Below are 23,090 nucleotides of genomic sequence, written 5' to 3' on the forward strand. Positions count from 1 at the left end.
TGTCCCCAGGACTGCATAGCTGTGGAGGACCTGCTGTTTTCTTCCAGTGGAACATTGGCTATGAAATCATAACTCCCCTTCCAAAAACGTACCCAGGCAACTCTGGAGCATGAATCAAAGTCTCCTATGCTGTTGTCGTGCCATAAATACTTCCTAATGCAAGGGGATTTAGCTGCCTGACTCCCACGATCAAATGAAACAACACTGCTAAATACCTACATATCGTGCTGAATAATTATGCCGAAGTGTGTGCTAATAGCCTTAATTAGCATGTTGTCAAATAACGTTGATGCAAAAGACTTCAGCACAAACTATTTTATGAAACATAGTGCCTGCTAACGACTTATTCCTTCTGGTTTTTAATCCCAAGCCCCTAGAGTCATTTTAGCGGCAATTATAAAAGTACCCAGCTGAGAAGTTGCAAGTCAGTCCCCTCCTAGATCTTGTTCCTCCGCTGGCGCCTCTGGACTCATCCTGATGCTTTCAGTTGTCACCTCCTTCTGTCACTCTCACAGCTTCAGCTTGCAGAGACCTTGGTGGCTAATTTCTTATCCATATCCATTGAGGAGGATTTCCAGAGGAAGGGATTGTTGCAGGTTTGGTGCCGTCTTAAAGCAGCATCTTGAATTTTCATTTCATAGAGCTCTTGAGCTCCTTGTAAGACACACAGTATTTGTCTGGAAGTGTGCAGTTGAATATGAAGTAGTATAGTGGAAAAAAAAAAAAAAAGGTTGTTTTTTCCATATAGTTGGCAAATTTATTTTTTTTTTTTAACTGAGAGCAATTTTGTAACCTCTGCTGCAGGCCTTGTATATGACACCTTGATGCTGAAACACCAGTGTACCTGTGGAAACACAAACAGCCACCCAGAGCACGCAGGGAGGATCCAGAGCATCTGGTCCCGGCTCCAGGAGACGGGTCTCCGTGGCAAGTGTGAGGTAATAAAAATACCAGCGAAGGGGGAGATGAGGTGGTGGGCCTGGGAGAAAGAGAGAATTTCGATTTGTCTGACTGATTCAACTGATGGATGATGAGCATTTGGTGGGGGGGGGCTGATTTTGTGTCTGGACAATCACAGGTGTACCAAACCTGCAGCTCAGGCTGTTGATTGCTACCTGGATGTGCAAACTTTATACTGCATTCTGGCTTGAGGTTTTTTTATAGCTCCAGCTGTTGTCAGTGTTTTGCCATATGTGGCCTAAATTTAATCCGTTCCTAGATGACTGCTTATGCTTGTGAGTGTGCATCTGTCAGGAGTACTTTTCTAGCAATCTGATTTCACTGCATTGTGAGGTCCGTTTGGAATTTCATGAAATGCTGGAGAATGCTCTTGCCCAATGTTGCAGTGAAGCTGCTTCTGTAATTTTCAGTTGTAAACTGGAAGTCCACACCACACATTGGATTTCAAAGCAGTCAAAGATGAGAACAAGATGTAAAGTAACTCTTATTTGTTATCACTCCAGTCATAACAACAGAAGCTGTGGAGCAATAAGTTTGTATTTCTGTGGTTTAATAACTTTATTAATACTCTTTGATAAGTAGTAGTCGACGTATAGTGAAGATACTGTGAAAGGAACAGGAGTAGGAGGATATAACGAAGCACTACTCCATCACAAGAGGTTAAATTAATTGCATTGGACCTACATGTTGGAGAGCAAGGCAAATTAAGAAAAAGGCTTAGATACTGAAAAAAAAGACTAATGCTTAATAATGGTGATTAATAATTATTATTCATAACTTATAGCACTGATAATAAATTAATGGTAGCATGTGTTCATCAGTTCTTTGAATATCTGAAGGAACTGAATCACACCGTGTGTTTAAACTATGTCAGCACCTAGAAGTATTTTCTGAGCAACCAGAAGAGACATCCACGTGGTGGCAGCATTGCCGTTGGCCAGAGTTCCCCATCCTACACTTATTTCTCCCCAAAGAAAGCAAGGAAGAATTTCGAACCTGTTTCTGTGTACAGAGGCTCATGTAATTTAATTTGGGGATTACTATTTGGGAAAAAAAAAATACAAAAAACTACCAAACAACAACAAAAAACACAAACCAACAAAAAAAAACCCCACTCACTGCTGTCTAGCTCCTCTGCTTAGAAGCAGGAGTTAAATCATGCAGGGCTAATTGCCTTGCTTCCTAGATTTGTGTGAAGTTCTTCACTGTGTGATCCCAGGTTATTTTCCTTCAGTTGTTTTTTTCAGTTACTCTCGCAATTGGAGCTGCTCTTGATGTTCACCTGTTTTCCCATCTGACCATTGGTGACATTCAACCTCGACTCTTCCTTTCTCAGGAAATGATAAATACGCAGTGTTAGCTTTCTGCCTTAATTTCAGTGTTTTCTTTTTTTATGACTTTCTTCAAGGTTTGAGCTGCCGTTTCAGCAGCTCTGATTGCACTTGCTTTTCTCTGTACTTAGCTTTCCTTTACCCCCACCATCTCCTACTCCTGCCCAGACCTGGGCAGTTTCCTTCTTCACGTTAACTTTCCTCATGGACTTGATGGGCATAACCTTTCCCTGTTTCTCCATCTGCTTCCTACCTCCACCCTTCACTCTTCTGTTCTTGATTGTTTTGTTTTGTTTTTCTGGAGCCACTCATTTGTTTTCCGCTGTCCTTGACTGCCGTAATTCTTTTCCACACTGCAAAGCCATTTGGCCACTTCCCTTCAGAGTCTTTCTGAAGCTCCTCAGTTGGACCTGTCTATCAGCAGGCAGAGGGGAGAAGGACCACGTAGGGTTTTCCTTCAGTGAAGATTATCTTCACATCAGGTGTACTTGCATGGCAAGGGGACAGCTTCATAGACAGGAATGATCTCTGCTGCTCGCTTGGGCATGAGCTATTGGCATTGCCTTGGATGATGGACTTGTCTCCTTCCCGCAAGGAAAGGAATGCTGTAGACTTAACACAAAGGCGGCTTCATTCTGTGGCACATACTCCGTCATATGATCAATTTAAAACATATTGTGAAGTCTGGCCTAATAATTATTGTTACTTTTAATAATTATATTACTTTTTCAAATCCCTGTTGCTTATGCCAGAGCTCCATGCCAGTCCTCTATCCCCACCCAGAGTAGTGTGTATGTGTGTGATGCGTGAACTTTAATGGAGCTCTTTACATGAGGATGGTGACACTACCACTGCAGCCTGCTAGGTATCTACCATGTTTTAATGGATTTTATGTGCTCTATCTGCGTAGCAGCTGTACAGGCACTCAAAAAGAGGTGAGTATTTTCAGAATTAATAGTAAGTCTGCAGTGAGTCAGCAGCAACACCTGGAATCTAGCACTCAGAAATTTGCCAGGCTGTACACCTAGTTTTTTGCTGAGCTCTGGTTTTATTCTATATTTTTTCATTAGCTGGTCTTGCTGACAGACACATTTGTGCACGTTCATTTTTATCTTCACTGTTGCGGGGTTGTCCTGTGCCTCAGACATTATGAGCCAGTTAAGTAAGCCCAAGGGCCCAATGTGAAAATTGTTTGTGATTATGTAGTTTAATCCATTTCGTACAACTTATATTTGTAAAAGGACAGTTTGAACTTTGACATTGCCTTATCCTCACGCTTCCCCTTCCTTTCTTAACAGCCCTTTGCTGTGGTCTGGGTATGGGTATAGTTTGATTCTGCTGGTTACAAGTAGTTGCTCGACACAGATTAAAAACACGGCGCCCTGTGTAGTAAATAATCCCATCCGCGCTGTGTGGGATCAGATGAAGCTCCGCTGGATCCCTGTCCTCTTCCAGGAGGAGTTTAGCAGCTCTCATTCCCCCCACGACTGCACGCTGAAAATAAATCCCAGCTCTGCTTTCTCATGCAAGCTCAAACAATTCTCACTGTCTGTCTCTTGAAAATTTTCTTCTGGTGTTTCTGTTGCACACATGGCCCATGACAAAAAAGGGCTCACAGATAAATATTTTTATCATGCATGCAAACAAATATTTGCTTTGAAATTTCAGAAATGGACTAAGTGAAAACTTTTCATCAGGCAGCCCAGAGGCTCCCAGACAACCTGCCAAGTGCTGAGTTCCTACCATTTCTCTCAGAGGCAACAGAAGTGATCCAGAAGGGGCAAAAATATTTTTAGAACAGAAGAAAGCCACTTCGCTTCCCCCCACACACCTCTCATTTTTCAGCAGTGAAACAGATATGTACATGCTAAAGTTGTCCAGAAGCCATTTTACATCCAGCTGAGGGGAAAACGTGCACCAGATCTGTGGTGTGATAGGTGTCTGACAGAGTCACACAAGTTTAGAGATGACCCTTTGGAGAGAAAGCAGTTGTCCAAACTTAATGACAGCTGCAGTTTAGAATATTGCTTGTTTAATTAAGTTAGCTTTATGAAATACAGCAATTACTCTGGTGTACGTTCAGAATTTAAAAGCAACAATTATACTAATTGAGGCAATCTCAATAAAATACTCTGTCCCCAAAACGACTACCCACAATCACAGTATAGAGTTTTCCTCCCAGCCTTCATCAAGAGCATGAGGAAATCAATAGGTTTTGCTGTGTTTTCAGAGGGAATCGAATCCCCGGGCTGCTCAACCAGGGTGAGGAAGAATGAGTTCCTCCACCAGGGTCAGTCTCCAGGCACATCTTGGCAGCAATCCCACGTTGTGTAAAAACCAGACCCAGGTCTGTAGAAGCAGAGCTGTGTCCATGGCTTTCCTGGTACAGCATCGGGCAGGAGCGCAGGATGGGTCAAGGCAGCGAAGCCTCCAGAGAGCCCCAGGTTTCCCATCGCAAAACACCGAGGGCATGCAGGAGGTGGTGGGGCTGGTACCTGGGAAGTTGATCTCTGGAGAGAAGCCTTATGGCTATTTTCATGGCTTGTTGTGGCTTTTTCGAGGCAGCAGTTGGGACAAGATTAGGCACCACAGGATAAAAAAGATATTAAGCTGCTAGAGAATGTCCAGAAGAGGCTACGAAGCTGGTGAAGGGTTTGGAGGGGAAGTCGTATGAGGAGCGGCTAAAGTCACTTGGTTTGTTCAGCTTGGAGGAGACTGAGAGGAGAGCTCATTGTGGTTACAGCTTCATCACAAGGGGAGCAGGAGGGACAGGCACCGAACTCTTCTCTTTAGCAACCAGTGACAGAACCCAGAATGGCAGGAAGATGTTCTGGGGAGGTTCAGGTTGGACATTAGGAAACGGTTCTTCACCCAGAGGGTGCTGGACACTGGAACAGGCTCCCCAGGGAGGTGTCACGGCCCCAAGCCTGACAGTGTTCAAAAAGAGACTGGACAACACCCTCAGACACATGGTGTGAACTGTGGGGTTGTCCTGTGCAGGGGCAGGAGTTGGACTCGATGATCCTTGTGGGTCCCTTCCAACTCAGGATATTCTATGATTCTATTATAAGATCTGTCTTGCGGTCTCTGAAAATTTGTACTCTCTCCTGTTGAAACATCATGGTGTGAAAGGGTGAATAAAATGGAAACTAGGAGGCTCACAGGTGGGGTTTTTTTGTTGTTCAAAATGCAAAGGAAAAACTGTCTCTAAGGAAATGGATGAAGACCGCAGAAGGGCACGTATAGAGCAGTAGGAGAGCAGAGGTGGTGGTGTTGTGAAGGTCAGGTCTTGTGCAGAAAGAGGCACAAAGGAAATGGGGTAAAGAGCCAACTAGTTCATTGGGGTTAAAAAGCCACCCCCTGAGCTGAAAAGCCAATTTAGACAAGAGGAGGGTGTAATATGGAGTGAGCAAGCTCAATAGGCGGCATGGAGCCTCAAAGATAAGAGTATCATGACTTAAGAACTCTTAGAAAGTGAAGAACTGTTCAAATGAGGAGTGTGGATGGGAGGCTGAGCTGCAGACTGAGGTACAAGTCACGATGTGTCTAGAAGCAGGAGTGAGGAGTATGTTTTGTTCTCCAGCTTTATTTTTGGGGATTAAATTAGTTTTCTTGATGTCTGTGTTAGAGCTGAGAACAAACCCTGTGGTGCATGAGCTGGGAGATGAGGGAGGTGCAAAAGCATCTCAAGCATAATTCTTTCTAACCAGGCCATGCTTGCTGTGGTATTTGTGATATATGTTTCACTAAGTAGTAGCTTTTTCTCATAATGTGTTTTACTTGCAGCACAGAAGGAAGTTATGGATGCACTCATAGTGTCCATTTGGTTATGGGTATCGTGTGGAGGGGAGCGTGGTGTTGGTACCCTCCTAAAGAGCTCAGAGTTTGGATGTCTTGGCGGGGCCACCTACTTTAAAATAGGAGCAGCCTTTCCCCATCCCAGGGAGCGGAAGCTGTTCTCCTCCATGGAGAAGCTGGCATGTTACTGCGACGAGCTGTCGTTCTCCTGGTGTCTCCCCGTAACGCCAAGAAATACAAAATGCTATTTCTGTACGTCCCCTAAACGTAGCAGCTGAAAATGGGTCAGTACATCTTGTTCAAAGGAAAAGAGCTGGCATATGGGCTACAGGGAAGCTGTAAAAGCCTGTAAGAGGGGACTGAGGCAAGCTTACCATGAACAAAAAAGGAAGACAGGATAAAAGTTCAAGGGGGATTTGCCAGATATTTCCATCCCTTCTGGGTCTAGCATTTTTGTGATTATTGCCTCTTTAATGGGATGCTGTATTTTTGCCTCATCATTAACCTCAGGAAATGCTAGGTGGTGGAGCGGAGCATGAAGAAAATGAAAGAGAACTGGAGAGCAGAAATGCCAAAATTAAGAGAGACAGAGTGCACGATTCAATTTCTGCTTTGATTTCTGCTGCCTTACGCCTCAAATGCTTTTACGAAGTGATTTCCTGTGCTCTTTGCAACACATGATGGAGGCTTATGCCGAAGGTTTAAGAGCAAAAAAGACGAGGAAAATCCCTCACGTTCGTTCCGCGGACCGTGTTGTTTCAGATACAGGGGTCCCAGGCTGCAACCGAGACAGCGGTGTGGTGCGAAAACTGGCGCTGCTGGGCTGGAGGTGCTGATGCCTGTGGAGCATCTTGTCTCTAACACCTCTCCTGCAAAGTCCGCAGCGCTTGGCCGTGCTCTCTGAGCAACAGCAGCAGCTCTCAGGAGCGAGGGGCACAGCTTGACCTTCTCTTCAGAACAACTTTTCCATTTGAAACTCTGTTCTTTTTAGGAGTGTGATTTCTTTTTTCCCCCTCCCTGTTTTTCCTTTAAGCTATCCATTTTTTTGTTGTTGTTCTTCTCATTAGAAACTCTGCGTCTCCAGGAAGGTGGAAGTCTTAAAAAAGTAACTGGCTTCGACGAAGCCAAGGTGGAGGCTGTGCAGGAGGTGCATGAAATCCTACATGAGCTTTGCAGCGGGATGGTTGTTGCTGAGGCTCGTGTCTCAGGTGACCCTGGGGCCTCTCCAAGACGCTTTCAGAGCCTTCCAACATCTGACTTTTAACTATTTATATTTTAGTATTACTATAGCAGAGAGAAATAGTCCTGTCGTTCCTTAGGTAGGAAACAACCCCCCAAATGACAACTCCTTTTAAAGTGTTTTAGTCCAAATCATAACAAAAAGTCATGAAGTAATTCTAAGCTATGTAAAATGCTGCTTTGTTTGTTTGTTTTGGAGGGGTGTATGCGCATGTTTCTGAAGCAAAGCAATCCTCATTTCTAAATAACTCCTTCCCCTCTTTCATGGCCACCTCTCAACTTACCCCCAATCTCAGCACTTTCTCAACTCACTGTATGTTTTCTCTGCCAATATTTTGGATGCAGTCACAAGCTCTCAGTTAAAAAGGTGAGGTGTTTTTCCTGCTGCCAGGAATTGGTTGCCTTCTCTGGTACACCTGATATCCCCCCAGCACTGCCTACTTGCTGGGGAGAGCTCCCTCCTGCCTGAGAATCCACAGTATGGTCCTTGGATGCCCAAGATTTAGCATCTCCAAGTAGTGCTTTGTTCTTACAAACATACTTTCCATCACAAATGGGTGGTGGCAACAAAAGATAAACCCTAGACGTATGCTGGACCCCTCTGACAAAAGAGGGGAAAAGATTTCCAGTTTGGAAAATGTGAAGCTGGGTCCTGCAGACATCAGTAATATTTTTGCCATGATCTTCAGCAAAGCCTGGGTTTTGACTTTGGTGTGGGCTTCTGCCCTTCTGGGTTTCAGCTGCCAACAAAAACGGGGACGTGCATATTTGCTACAGTACTGCCAGCTCAACCTGCATCATCGTGTAAGAAAACAATTTGCAACACATTGAATCTACTGGGATTTCCAAGATGAGTTTTACAGCAGAAAGTTTGCAGCTGACTCTTAATTGCTCAAAGGTCCAGTTTGGAAAGCAGTGTATTTGGAGAAATTTTTAGGTTAGCTTAATAATTGTGGTGGTGATGTTGGAGGCCAGTTTGGAGGGGCGCATTCTCACCAGAGAATCACTTTTTAATGGCTCATAACTGAAATCCTGAGTATTCAGTAGTTGAGCAACACCTGTGTAATTTAGCAAATGCTCTGTGGTATTTTTAAAACAAACATAAATCTGAAAATGATTTTACATGTCAAGCTTGTATTTTGAGTAAGGGTTTAAACCAAAATCTGTCTTGCAGTTAATTTTTCCACCTAAGAACCCATTCTGGTGTTTTGCTCAATGTCTTTGTGATTTTCTAGGGAAAAATGAAAGTTCTTTATTGAGAGGTAAGCAGTTAATCAGTGATTTCATCATCCCTTTTCTTTCCTCTTTCAGTGCATTCGCGGAAGAAAAGCAACTCTAGAAGAGCTGCAGACAGTTCACTCAGAAGCCCATACGCTGCTGTACGGCACAAACCCTCTGAACAGACAGAAACTGGACAGCAAGAAACTTCTAGGTATCATTCCCTGGGGTGGGGGGTGTCCCCTTTTTGACCTCCAGCACTCCTGCTACTGTCCTCAGTCACTGAGCAGTAGCAGTATGATCGGTGGGACATACGGGGCTCCCTCCATCCTCAGCTTTGGGCAGTTCCTGAGAGAATTCTTCCCACCTCTGTTCAGTGTCTGCTTGAGAGCGGTACAAGGCACGTCTCCCTTTCTTAAAGTAGATTCCTAAACCCTAGATAGCTAAAACGTCCTTTCTTTGTCTTAAAAACCTAAAAGGAGAAAAGGTAATTTAGGCATTTTCTCCTTGGACACTCTGCTCTGCATGTTAGAAACTTATCCATTGCTGGATAGGAACTGGAACACGCTACTGAAGACCTGGATCTACAGCACCAACCAGCTGCCTGGACATCAACGAGTAACTGTCAGTTTTGTGTGGACAGTCTCCAAGAGAGATGCAGGGGCCTCTTAGGTAGTCTTACATTTGTTTAATTTGGAGTGAGATTGTTTATCCATTTCACTGGAGTCTGGATCTTCCTGAAACAGGGCAGCATCTTCCTTAAAATATAGACATTTTCCCTGCAAAAAATCTAGAGAGAAATCTAGAATCTAGACCAGCCCCCCCATAGAAGCCAAACCACATTGATTTTAGCACCTTATCTCCATGGAGATATCATAATCTCCCTTTACTTTGTGCTTTTTTGCAACAGTAGGTGATAGGCTGGAGGGGCAGTTTGGGAAGTTCTCATGTGGGGATCAGCAAACAGACAGTTCTGGAACCTGGAAGCTGGGAAAGTTTGTTTTGGGATTAGCTTGACTTTGGGTGATATAAAAAGAGGATTAACTTGATGGCCTGTATGATGTAGTAGTTGCAGCAAAAGAGCTGGAAAGATTTTGCAACACATTCAGTATGTACATTAGATCCCTAAAGAGGAAAGCTATTAGCCAGTTGTTTAAACATGCAATTAGCACTGTATTTATAGCTAACTTACCACCTCTTTAAAACCCAGAGAAATGAAAAGTAGACATCTCTGGCTGAATGATAGCACAATTAGTATGTAAAGTTTAAAGAATTTATGATGCCAAATCCTTGGTAGCGTAAAACTCTCGCCTTGCATAAGGCGTATCCACCAGGCCAAAGAAATGGCTAAATCTGAGAAGGCTTCTCGTTTGCAGTTTCACCACCTTCACGCTGACACATTTCTCTGCAAATTCTTGAACTGTAGCAGTGAAGGAGTGAAGTCCTGACCGTCTGCTGTGGTGGGACCCAGGCGGTGCTCCAGTGTCTGACCCATTGGCTTCACCAGCCTGGAGCATGCAGGGTTGTCATCTGCGTGGAGGGGCTGAGTGGGTTACCCTAACCCTTCTCCTTTTGGGGTTACCCCTTGCAAAGATATGTTTTTAGTGTGAACTGTGATAACACCGAGTGTTTCCTGCTCGTTCAAATGTCAAATCCTCTTGAGATACTTTTCCTCTCCCTCTTTGACTCTTGGTACAATCTGTATCTATAGTTCCACAGATAGATTTGAAGATACAAACAGTTTATTTGGTTAGTATTAGATCTGGGGATACCCACGTTTTGCTGAACCATTCCTGATGGTTTGTTTAGAGAGCCTGAGGGAGGAGAAACTCTTGATCTGCTCTGAGTACTGCTGGTATTTTTGTTGTGTGTCCCTCATGTCTTTAATCACTCATTTTAAAATGGGTGTAGAGATCAACTTTATTCCTATAATGAAGATAAATAATTCTAATACCTGAGGGTATTCCAGTACAAAATGTTGCCTATTTGGGTGTAATTTGCAAAGAGAACCAAGTTGTTAAAGAGCTGCAGCCATAGGCAGAAGGTCAGGCCCTCAGGACCTCCAGTAGGAAGGGCTTTCTGGTAGCTCTTGGCTGAGCTTAAACCTTGTTTCCTAAACCCAGTTGGCATCATTTTAGCCTTGAGCTTCTAGCAGTGGGACTCGCTGACAGCCCGTATGAACATCTTTGCCCAGAGCTGTGCATGGGCCAGAGATGGCACTGACACTCGTGCTGAGCACCAAGCTTGGAGAAGGAGCAAACAGCTTCACTGCTCAGCCAGTCATCGCACCAGCACGGCGAGCCAAGATAACAGGAGGAGTGAGCCCGGAATTGCTGCACAGCACCCAGGAAAACGTTCTCGCTTGGGAGCAGGGCAGGAAGGGCCATGCTGGCATAAAACCAGTTTCGTAGCTTGATGGCTTCACAGTGATGTATTGGGAAAACCTCCCTGAAGAACCTCAGAGTGCTCATTTGTGTGTAGAGGTGAACAAGCCTGTAAGCAGCCCCTTCTTCAACCATCCTCTCCTGTTAAGAGTTTAAAAGGCTTTTAAATTTACAAAACAACTTTGTGGGGTTCTTCTAAGTATGTTAAAGGGCAAGTTTGAAGTCTGAGACCAAAGCTTTGTGTGAGGCTCACATATGCAAATGTGAGTTTGTTAGACCTGAGTGTCTTGACATGTGTACAACTCCCATGGCTGACTCTGTGTAAACTCTTTGCCTTTGATATGTCTATGAGGAAGAAAAAGCATGAGAAACCTCAGCCTAAAAGGAAGAGCTTGTAAACCTGGGGGATGAAAACACGGCATGTTTCTTTTTAAGCTTCTGCAAATGATAAAGGGGATGTCCCTTCATCTGGCAGTTCTTTAAGAGAAAGAAGGAAGGGGGTAAATAGTTCAGGTTTTTCAGAATTGTAAGCGGGCAACATTGTGGCTCTGCTGATGACTTTTACTGTAGTTGTCCTGTAGCTCTTCACTTCCGAGTCTTACTCCTTTCTCAAGGAGTGCCTTTTTTTTTACACACGTAGAAGAGACTTGCAAAGGAATCCCACCACTGATGTTGAAGTTATTTTCCCTAGAGGAGCCTGAGCATGACAGAGATTTGCTTTGCCTTGTTTTATCAGGCAGGTTTGAAGGTGGTGGCCTTCAAGGCAGGTTATATAACTCTACCCCTGGAAGTGTGGCTAAAGCCTTTGGAAGTCTGAGCATGAAGAGTATGAATCCATCTCTTGTTTGACAGTGTAAAGCTTTGGAACCTGTTGAACAAGCTTAAACTTAGGCAAATAAGGCTGCTTTTAATTTGTGCGGAGCAATCATAAATTGTTGTCAAGAAGATAAATATCAAAATAATGGGTGGATTAGCAGTGAAAGATGTGACAGGAGGTCCGAGGCAGGATGATCTAAGAACTTCCATGTGGATCTAATCAAAGAGTGAATCCGGCTGTGCACTCAGATTAATAATACAGATGCATTAACTCCACTCTCAGTCTGAGGGGTAACGTATGTGTCTGCGATGCGTTTGACACCAGCGTGGTCCTTGCTAACGTCCGTCTGCCATCCTACCTAATTCACGCTCTACAAAGCTGGTAGTTAGCATTGAAGGGAATTTATTCTTTCAGTGTAGACATGACCAGAAGAAGAACCTGGTTTGATGGAGAGAAAAAAAAAACCTCAATCCAGTTTCTTTCACCATTAGTTTTCATTGACTTTAAATAGGTCTCAAACAAACTAATTTGCTCACCTGCAAGCCCAGAAAGTGATGTTACAGTTCTTACAGATGCACAATTAACCCTACAGATGGTTTTCTTTATTTTTCTCGAATTCTTAGAGTGTTGAGTTTGCTCTTTCAGTCAAAACACATGCTCTGTTTGCTCGCCACCAGTTTATTTTTTGTCTCCCCCTTTTACGAAGCTCATGTGCTCCAAAGTCTTCTAGTAACTGTGCAGATGACTGATAATTAGGGTGTTTTTATGATTTCCTGTCCTCCTTCGATTAAGAGGGATTAAAATGCTCATCTGAGAAAATACACTGAGCAGTCATTGGTAGCATCTCAGTCATTTATAGTCAGCATGACTGCTTGAAATGTAGGACAGCACACAAATCTTGCATAAAAATAAGTGATTGACAGAGGGTTTTTAGATTTGAAAGGCTTTCGAACAAGCCCAAGCGTGCACATTGTGTTTGTATCTATCATAAGGGAACAGGGTTGGCTGCGTGTTTTCTAAATATTGCAAGAAAACCCCAGTCTGTTACTGTGTTTGGAAAGATTATGGCATTGCCATAAAATTGGACCAAAATCTAGTGCACTTTGACTTTTTGACTTACAGGGTCCGTGTTTCTTTTTTTCCTACAGGTTCTCTAACGTCGATGTTTGTCAGGCTTCCTTGCGGTGGTGTCGGGGTGAGTACTCTCTTTAACGTGTAAATAATGTCCTGTTTGTTCTCCCAGTCCCATTGCTAACAAAAATTGTTGCTTCGCATTCCACCAAGTGGGTAATCACAACCAGATGTTACCCATAAACAGGGTCTGCCTGGGGTGCGGGGTTGCAGCGACAGCCTCACATGCCTTTCTTCAAAAGCAGCGTGAAGATTTTTAAACTATTTTGGAGAGCCAAAGTGTGTGTGACATTCATAGGCATGTTTCGTCTCTGGCTTTTAGGAGGAGAAACCTCGTTTCCCAGGCAGTGATGTTTAATGGCTTAGAGGTTACTATGTTTGAAAGCAACCCTTGAATCCAAAAATGCTCTCTACGTAGAAAGCAAGATGTGCTTTTCATGCTGTGTAGGTGTTTCATCTTCAGTATTTGTACTTCATAGCTGCCTGCCTCTTGTTGCAGGTGGAAAACATATTAATAAAATAGTGATATTGAGGGGACAATATTTGGGAAGTTCCTGTAAATAGTATGTTGCCGTATTTGTGTCTGGTCTGTGTAGTTGTCCTCGAATGAAAAGTTTCCCAGGTTAGGCAGCGCAAGGAAATTGAAGTCTTCAGTATTTGACATCTTTCCTTTTTTGAGCTCTGGGACAATTGTGTAGATTCTGAAGGAGGTGACTAAAATAACGCTCCGTCATGGAAACACTGAACATTAGTTTTCATCTGTCGAGATTCCCTATAATAAAAAGACTCTTTGTTGTTGTTGTTTACTGCCATAAGGCTGAAAAAGAAAACACTAATACCATTCAAATACCTTATGTTGAAGGTTTGCGCTGTTCTTTTCCTTTGAAGCCTGAAAACTTGAAAGTTTTGCTTTCAAGTCGGACTTTCTGTCCTAAAGCTTCTGTGGAGGGTGACAGTACAGAAAATCTCGGAGAACAGGAAGGGAAAAGAATGAGAAGAGACAATAAAAGGCATTGTGTTTGAAAATTCACAGTGGTAGTTCTTATGCATAATTGTAGCTCATGAGGTTGAATTTAGGGGTCTGGATTCTGTTATGGAAATGAAACAAAATTGTTTTCTTCCTGAGTCTTTGCAAAATCGCTGCTTTGAAAATTATCCCGTAAAGAAAAAAAAAGAAAGAAAGAAAAAAAAAAAGAATAATCGGCGTTTATTCATACCGCCACTGCTGAGCACTTGTAGAGATATTTTGTTTTGTATTGCAAATATGCTGCAGTCTCCTAATTCATGGCAAATTTTTGGCTGGAGTTTAAAAGGTTTGGATTTACTCTGCCCTGCAGTCAGGCATGCCATTCAAAGCAAAAATTATCATTTGCAAATGAAGACTGAATGGTAACAAGTAGAGACAGTGCCGGAGCATAGCGTGGTCCCAGAAGTCTTGCATTAAATCCTAAATCAAGGCAGGAAACAACACAGCGCTGGTATTATTGATATGCTCGTAATAAAGACAGCGTTTGCAGTTAACTTACTGGTAGGATGTCTCCGCAGACCCTTAAATATTAAATAAAACATTTGCTGACTCTTGTACGGTGTTTTAGCAATCCCAACAGATATTTTCATATTTTCTAGGAAAAGCTTTTTAAAACCAGTAATTTACTAGTAATCAACTATGTGATAATCAGATTTTTCGTAAAAATTGATTTTTGTTGTTTTGCTTAGTTTTCCTTTCCCAGTTACCTTGGGATATAATGCTGACTATTTGTATACATCAGCTGCTTTTGTGGCTGATGCAGGAAAACACGATCTTGACTGCTTTGGGGATGCATTTCTAATTATTATGTACACCCCAGCCATTTATTTGTAGGGAAAATGAGCCCATGGTACAGAAAGACTGATTATAGCATATTAATTGCTTTGCGCTCATACGTGCTCTGGACGGGTTTAAGGCATCTCCTTTAGGGTGGGAGAGACGTACGGTGATCTCACGAGGTCCTTCCAACCCCGCTTTCTGCTGTCGTTCCAAGTGTGAGTTTTGTCAAGAAAGCTGCTTTTAGCAGCGTGGTGTGTTTATTGAAGAAATAAAAGGAAAACCGTGGACTTTGTTAGCGTGCCAGTTCTGAGGGACGACTTGCTCTTGATTCGATTTGCTATGGGAAACTGTTGGCTGAAGCCCTGTAGTGGGATCTCAGCTGGGGCCACCAAGTGCGCCTTTCAGTAGCAGATGAAAACCAAATTATTTTCTGCACCAAAGAGGATGACAAGACATTTTTGAGATGCATGTATTTATTTTTTTTTCCTGAGGAAATCAGAAAAAAGTTATTTAAGAAAATCAGACACTAGGGTAAAACATCAGTTCTGAGGAATTTTAGCGTGAGAGGAGGTGTAATGTAATTCTGAGTTTCAGCATGTGAATACTGCTGGGAGACTGAGTGCATGTTATGGCATAATGAAACTATTTCCTAGTGTTCTACCAAGAGAGCTTGTTCTGCTGTTGCTTTGCAGGCTGCAGGGTGGCCACAGAGCTGTTTTGGGTGATAGAGTTTTATTTAGACTCTCCCTTGTTTGAGATTGCCAGGTTGGCAGAACATTACTCATCGCTGAGCAGTAATCTGCCGCTGTTTTATCTTTTTCTTACAAGTTGAGAAGGCTGTGGAGAGGCAGCCCTGGTGCCGTAAGAAGTTTGTGTGGGCTCTGGTCACTTCATACTGGTGAATTCTTTTCCTGATGATGAGGGTGCATGTGGCGATCAGAGCACCTGTAGGATGTCATCTTGACTACCCCCTTTCCAGGGGGCAAACATAATGCCATGGAGAAAAAAGGAACGAAGTTTTTAAAAACTGGTAGAATAAGGTGGGACTGGTCCTCTCTTGGATTTATTGCTAGTTAGAACATAGGAAACAGTGGTCAGAATTATAATTCTGCAGAAATCTGTGTATTCACTGAAATGTTGCAATGGAGGAGATGGTTCAAAAGTGGGCATCCTGTGCTGATGGTGTTAAATTTATTTGGGGCCATCAAAGCAAAAGCTGCCTGCAAAGAAACATGGATGGTGTTAGGTTAACAAGAAACTAAATAGTAAAGTAGCACATGAAATTCAGTGTTTGATGCAAAATAATGCCTGTGGGCAGGAGAGGTCTGGCCCGGAGCAGGTGTAAGCTGCATGATTGCTGTTCCTTATAATTCAGGAGCTGAGGGTGTCAGATGGAATTATGGGCTGGAAATCTTGAAACCAAGTCCTTTTTCTGCAAGCAATTAAATGCAATTCTCTTCCGTAAGGGATGTTATGTAGATTAAAAGAACAGATGGGTCTGAAAGGCGATGTGGAGCAATTTATGGGGGAGAAGCCCATGAAGTGCTGTTAAACATCAAGGAGAAGGGTGAATTCTGGAGCTTGGGCAGCCATGAGTTCTTCTTACTAGCAAGTGAGACGAAGTTAAGGAGTGAAGACGTCTGATTGTCGCAGGAAAGGAAGAAAGCACAGAAGCACTTATCTCAGCAGATGTGAGCTCTGATTTAAACAACAGTAATTTATTCCTGCTGAACTTCAGCAGCATCTGCAAGTGCAGCATGAGATCTTTTTACTTAGGATGTTACCCTCACTTCTCAGCAGTGCACACTCTTCTTAATGTATGGCTTACATGCACCAGAACACTACATAATCCAGGATAATTAGAAGAAGATTTTGGAGACAGGAGCTGGAGCTTTGAAAACCTGCAAAATAGTTCCAGCATACTTGCATCCGAATTCTTCAAAAGTCAAAGACTTGATCTTATGATAGCTAATAACTTTGTTTTCTTTCGTGTGCGGCGTTTTCTTTTTCTGTGCACATTCTAAAAATATCTGAAGATCTAGGGATTTTAAAAAATGTTCTTAATATTTTTGACCTCTTCTAGAATATGAAATTCCATTTTCAGCAGTAAGGTCTTGATTAGAGTGTATAAAAATCTTTACCTGTGCAAGCAAAGTATGTTATTGCAGAGCAGAGGCAGCGAAAAGGACATCTGTGGAATGTAAATGAGAAGCTAATTAGCAAGTCTCAGAAGAACAGAATGTGAGCACGGTTGTTTAATCAGTGCTTTAAAGCAGTGGGAGACATGGTTAGGTAAAGACAACTGGCTGGCAGCACAGACAGTGTGTGCTGCTGTTGCCCAAGTATGATGAGCGAAGAGCTTTGCAGAGTCTGGAGCTGCTGTGCACCTTGTCTCTGCCCGTCCCTGTGTTTAATTTCTTTTCTGCATAGCTCTTCTGCTAAAGAAAAGATGAAAATAATGAAACGTTTTATTAGACCTTCCTCATTTCATTTTTAAATAGTTGCGTGTTAGTATGTAGCATCGGATACAGAATGAGTAGGAACCTCATTGTGTGTATTAATAAAGACTTCAAGCTTATAAGGAAGGAAAAACTCTTTCAGCTTTCACTCTGAAACATCTTAGACATCACTCATAGATGAGAGCCTGCGTCGAGCTGTTGAGCCTTCCTCTTCTGCATTCCCTCGTCATTTTCTAATAACAGTACATACTGTGAAGTTTAAGAGCCTGCAACGGGTTCCAGGCGCTGAAGTCCCCCTCCCCACCTCTAAAGGAGCCCTCTCTTATGGGCTCACCTGGCAGAAACGGCAGCTTCTTTATTGGAATGAGCAAGGCATTAATATTATTCTCAAGCAGACACGTGTGCTGAACAGGACAACCACTCCTCATCCAACAGCAGCAAATGTGGAAGGCTCAGTATCTTTGACACAGTTGTATCCTCCAGCTCGAGAGAAAAAAGAGAAATATACGCTGCTGGATCAACAGAAGGCAAGAAATATGCTTCCTCTCTCCGTAAGTCCTTCCAGATGGTGAGGCTTGATGTACTGTCCCAGCAACAACTCCTGCGATGGCAGCTACATCAAAGAGCTCACAGGCAGGGAAAGCCAAATAGCGTCTCCATGTAATGAAGTTCAGAATTCAGGAATGATAGAAGGGTCAACAGCAGCCCGTGCACCAAACAGCAGCAGCTTCAGAGCTGGAGAGCAGTCCATCCCAGGGCCACATTAATAACATTTTCCACCATGGCAGAGTCTGCGCCCCCCTGCTGCAGAGCACTGATGGCTTCAGTGGGACTGTTCAAACACTTACAGTCACACAGATGATGAAGTGCTGCCTTGGAGTACGGCCCGGTGGACTCCAGACATCCGTTCCAGGGAAGGTGGCTGGGTGTTAAATCCTTATCTTGGAGATGTTTGCACGCGGGATGAGGCAGTGGCATCTCTGGATCCAGTCGTTCTCCTGCTGGGGTGCTGAGTGTAGGGGCATCGCTGAGTCCTTGAGATTGGCTACCAAATCACGGGTGGCGTAATCTTTTCAAAGTACTTAATTTCTTTCTGCAGAAATAATAGCTCTTTAAAACCACTCTGTCTAGCCATCCTCATTCTTCTTGAAATGCTGCCAACATGACCCCAGTTTCTGGAGGCATCCAAGGGCCCGAACATGGCGGTGCTTGGCTCAGGCACTGGTGACTTCTGCATGCGTTATGGGGAAGGCTGGCACCAACAGTCGTCTGAGGAGATCTGAGGGTCTGATGGTCCCTTAGGTAAAGCCATGCTTCAGACATGTGAATTATTCTTTTTAATTTCCATTCCTCTGGTGTTCCCCACTTAGATATGCTCAAAGATGGGTTAGATATGCTCAGCCCAGAGTGCAGGGTGCAGCTGTGTCTGCCTTGAGGAGTGAGACCGAGGGCGCTGAGGTGGTCAGCTCTTAGCAAAAGGCAAGTAAATGTTCTCTGTTGCTTAAACCATGAGTGTCTCACACCCACAGGTACTGGGGAGAGAGGATCTGAGCATGAAGAGTGCTGGATCCCCTGGGCGAATGTAGCAGTGTCGTCCTGATTGCAAAGCAGCTTGACCATCCCATAACATTTTTACAGGGCTGCTGATGAGGAGCCCAAAGAGGAGCCCTCACAGAGCACTGACGCGCTGGTCGGTGGGTAGGAGAAGCAACTTGCTCTTCTTCCCGCCTTGCTAAGGACTTTTGGAAGGACGTGATCAGATCAGTCCTGTCTCTTGTACGTGTTCAGTACTGATCCATGACACCCAGAGGTATCATGCATCACTCAGACCCCATCATATTTCTGTTCCCATGTTACAGCCCAAACTTATGGGGGCATGGGGGAGCTCTTGTACCACAAATAGTCACTGTAGGGCATTTCCAGCGATGCAGTGGCCTTCTGCAGAGTCTGAGACAGTTCGTGTATTGGCAACATTACTGCACAGAGATGGCTTTTTGGTATTCTCCACATGCTGTCTTAGCTTACTGTGACTTCAAAAGCATCCTCCGGGCAGATGCTGCCAGAAGTCATCCCTGATAACAGGCCTGGGACGGTTTCCACTGGTTTTAGCACAGCCGTGAAGGAGCTGGATCAATCTCACATGGGGTGACTTGCATCTCCCCACATCTCAGTGAGCAGACTGGATGCCAGACCAAACAAATAATCTCTTTCTTTCCTTCTCCTTTGCCATTGTTTCCATAAATAAGCTCCACACAGAGTAAAATGTGAAAAATAGCCAGTGAACCTTCACATGGAGAAATATTACATTTATCCTACGATGTTCCTGGGCAGCTGAGCTGTCCTGACATGAGACAAGTCCCAGCAGTCTGGCTTCTGCAAAGGCTGTGACTGAAGAAGCAAACAAGCTTGGCTTTCATCGCTGCCTGCAAGACAGCCGGGGGTGAAGCGGAGGAGATCCAGAGCTTTGGGCTGGACACAGCCCCCCGGGAGCCGTCCTTCCCCTCTGCTCTCTGCAGAGTCGCCAGCTGAATGGCAGCAAAAAAAATGAACAGGCATTTCATCGCGTGTCTGCAAGTGAATCCTGTCTCCGTATGGTTGTTGGGGAGAATGTGGTAAAAGCCAACGCTTCTCACTTTTTGTTTAAATTAGGACGTGATTAGGTCTTGTGTAATAATGATACGGGGATGTCTGCCTTGCTTTTTGGTCTATTTGTAAAATTTCGGGGAGGAAATATAGAGGATGCTGGTCCTGTCAAGTATTTAGCACTGAAGGAAATGTCTGTAGTTAGCAGCTAGAAGTTGAAGGTCTGTTGTTAGCTTTGATGAGACAGGGTTGATCTTGCAGTTCCCCGGGGAAGCTCCTGTCAGCATAACCTTACCCTGACAGTCCTGGGCGGGCGTCTTTTAAACATCCATTATTAATCATCTTCTTTATTGTGTTGGCTTTTGTGTTTGGTTTTGGGGTTTTTTGTTGTTGTTTGGTTGTGGTTTTTTTGTTTTTGTTTTTTTTTTTTATAGAATCATTGAATTATTTCATAAACCTTTTTTAATTTCATCTGGGATCAGTTCCCTTCAGCAATTGAAAGAGCAATACTGATACCATGGTGTTGGTAGGAGAATTAGTAGGAGACACTTGCAAGCTTACAGTGCTTGAGGTGCTGAATTCGCTCCTCTGTTACGGCACCTGAACCTTTAGCATTGCAGATCTATTGCAGGTGGTCATCTCCTGAGCATCGTTTGGTTGGATGGACACTTGATAGCGGTGATGTTACAGTCATCGGTGGGGTCCGAGCCATCCCACCTCCAGTACTGCAAAGATCAGTTCTACAATTTAATGCATTTAGAATTAATGCATTTAAATGTAATGCATAAATATACATTTAATACATATGAAGACCTTATTTACAAAACGTGGGTCTCTGTTTCCTCGTTGTCCTCATGACTCCTGTGTGTTTCCATTAGGTCGACAGTGACACAATTTGGAATGAAGTTCACTCGTCTGGTGCTGCTCGGCTGGCCGTGGGCTGTGTCATTGAGCTCGTTTTCAAAGTGGCCACAGGAGAACTGAAGGTTGGTATGAAAATAACACTTGGCTTTGATATAGGGTCTGTACAGGACTCTTCTCAGGGCTGTGTTATGCAGGAGGTCCAGTTAGCTCCATTTTAATGGCACCATCTGGCTTTAGTCATAAAAATCTTTGAGGATATCAGCAAGTGAACAACAGGCTCCTGGTGAATGTTCTTATGCACCGATTAATAGGAAGAAAGAAACCAGAGCAGCAACTGAAATCACTATTCCAGTGTTATCTGAGGGTCTTGCTGTTGCGTTCATCTGGGCCAGCCCGTTTGCTGTTTCACTGACCTCATGCAGAATATTTTCTTTTTCCCTGAATGGAAGGAAATGCTGTATCAGCCAGTTTCCATAAAATTCATGTCAACTTCTTCCCCCCTCCAAAATGAGGGAGAGCATCATCCATTGCTATGGTCTTGCGAGAAAACCATTGAGAACAACTATATAGTTTCAAAGCAGAATTAACACTTCTGGCTGCTACTTCTGCATCCGTCTTTATGCAATAAACCTTTTTTGTCTCACTTCTCCATTTTCTTATATTTTGTGTGTAGAATGGATTTGCTGTTGTTCGTCCTCCAGGTCACCACGCAGAAGAGAGCACACCCATGTAAGTATGCATATGTGCTTTATCAACTTGCCTTGGTCTTTTTCTCTTGTGCGATCTGCAGCTGGAAACTAGAAAGGTGGTTTGTTAGGTTATTATTTCAGAACGTCTGCTTACTGATCATGCAAGACAGTATTCTATTCAAAGCTCCCAGTAATTCTCTGGAAGATCCTGCTTAGTGGTTTCGGGTTGGTATTTTCTAGCAAGATTCAGTGTTACAAACAAACAAAAAAAGCACTGATGTTTTTATTTGCTTTACTTTTGTGAATTGTTTTAAATTAAATGTTGATGGCTCATGCAATGTGAGGAAAGCAAGGATATGCAGCTAATAGTAGTAATACCAAACATAACTGTGTCCTGGGGTAACAACACTAAATTAGGAGAGTGTCAGAGCGGGAAGTCTTTGCAAAGCAAAAGCTGAAATCGGGCATCTTGTGCATGTTTAATATAACAGGGATTTTGCCATCGGGCTGTTTTGAAATCAGGGTGCTGTGCATAAATCATGTCGGCTTTGTACATCTGGCGTAACGTGTGCTGAAGTTCCATGTCTTGGGTGCTTCAGCGCTCACTGGTGGAAGGTGAGCGCTTGCTGGCGAGTTCCCCTCGACCCGGCATTTTGGGGCCTCTCTGAGACATCTGCTCCCTCCCAGCCGATGCTCCAGCCCAGGGGCCTTTCCCTTCTGCTCCTCCTCACCACATCCTCCCTTCGTCCCCTCTTGTCCTCATCAGCGCTGGCACCGAGCGGCGTCTCATTGCGGCACATTTGGGCAAGGTTGAAATGTTCCCCATTTCCAGAGAGATCATGAGACACCTGCTGCTATTTTGTGTCTCTACTAAACACACGTGCGTCTTCCAGGGAGCAAAGAAGAGTGAAAGCAGAAGAAATTTCTTCCTACTGTGTAATATCTAGATGATAGATGCATTGGGACCAAGGAACTCTATAATTAACACCTTTTCCTCTCTTCTCCCCCCTCTCATCGTCTCCAGGGGTTTCTGCTATTTTAACTCTGTGGCAATCGCAGCCAAGCTGCTCCAGCAAAGACTGAATGTTAGCAAAATCCTTATAGTGGACTGGGTGAGTAAATGCTGGTTCTTACCCCTCAGGCAAGCAGGTGGAAATTTTTCTGGATATTTTTTTTCCTTCTAAGATCAGCACTGGTTTTGTAAGTCAGTGGAAAAAACATTGCTTGTGATATTCAAGCCAAAATTTGGGGGTTTTTTTAAGTTTGTTGGGTTTTTTATTAAAGTGTTTTAATGAAAGAAATATTTCTTAAAGGGTCCACAGTTTTCAGAACAAAATTGTAATTAATAAGTATTTGCTTTCTAAAACAAGCACATAACACAGTCTCAAGGATGGATAGCTGCAAGTCATTCTCTTTTGGGTATTTTTTTTTCTGAATTTTTTGACCTTAACTGTTATGATCCATCCCAGCTTTGTTTTCGAGATGTGAGGAGTGGTTACTGAGGGACAGGCTGTCTGGCACGGCTTGACCATCAGTCTGGATGGTCTCAGTGTCCTGCCCGTGGGCCAGCGCAGCCTCTGTGCGAGTGGGCAGGCAGTCAAAAACCATCTCTAAATTGGAACAGGACAGTGAAATATTCTGCAGACAACACAGCGGAGTTGAGAAAGAGCTTGTTTGGGGTTTTGCCATGGTGATGTATAGATTTGAAAATGTGCCTGATTGATTATTTTTTTTTCCTAGATTTTAAGGCTGTGAAGGCATTTGTGTTGCTGGGTATCAGCCAAGAGTTTTGATTATATTGCCGCAAATC

At 43.6% G+C, this 23,090-nt stretch overlaps 1 protein-coding gene across 10 annotated transcripts in view; it reads left to right on the top strand.

Moving 5' to 3' along the window:
* Positions 1-23,090, top strand: part of HDAC4 (histone deacetylase 4) — a 233,809-nt gene that overhangs the window by 184,866 nt on the left and 25,853 nt on the right. For all 10 annotated transcript variants that reach the window (XM_082056512.1, XM_082056513.1, XM_082056506.1 and 7 more), the window contains 6 exons: positions 805-938; positions 8,640-8,760; positions 12,896-12,942; positions 20,606-20,713; positions 21,265-21,320; positions 22,305-22,392. In XM_082056512.1, the coding sequence (XP_081912638.1) occupies positions 805-938; positions 8,640-8,760; positions 12,896-12,942; positions 20,606-20,713; positions 21,265-21,320; positions 22,305-22,392 (554 nt within the window). The remainder of the gene's footprint in view (positions 1-804; positions 939-8,639; positions 8,761-12,895; positions 12,943-20,605; positions 20,714-21,264; positions 21,321-22,304; positions 22,393-23,090) is intronic.

This window comes from Streptopelia decaocto (genome assembly GCF_964273445.1).
Source record: "Streptopelia decaocto genome assembly, chromosome: 6".
NCBI classification, from domain to species: domain Eukaryota; kingdom Metazoa; phylum Chordata; class Aves; order Columbiformes; family Columbidae; genus Streptopelia; species Streptopelia decaocto.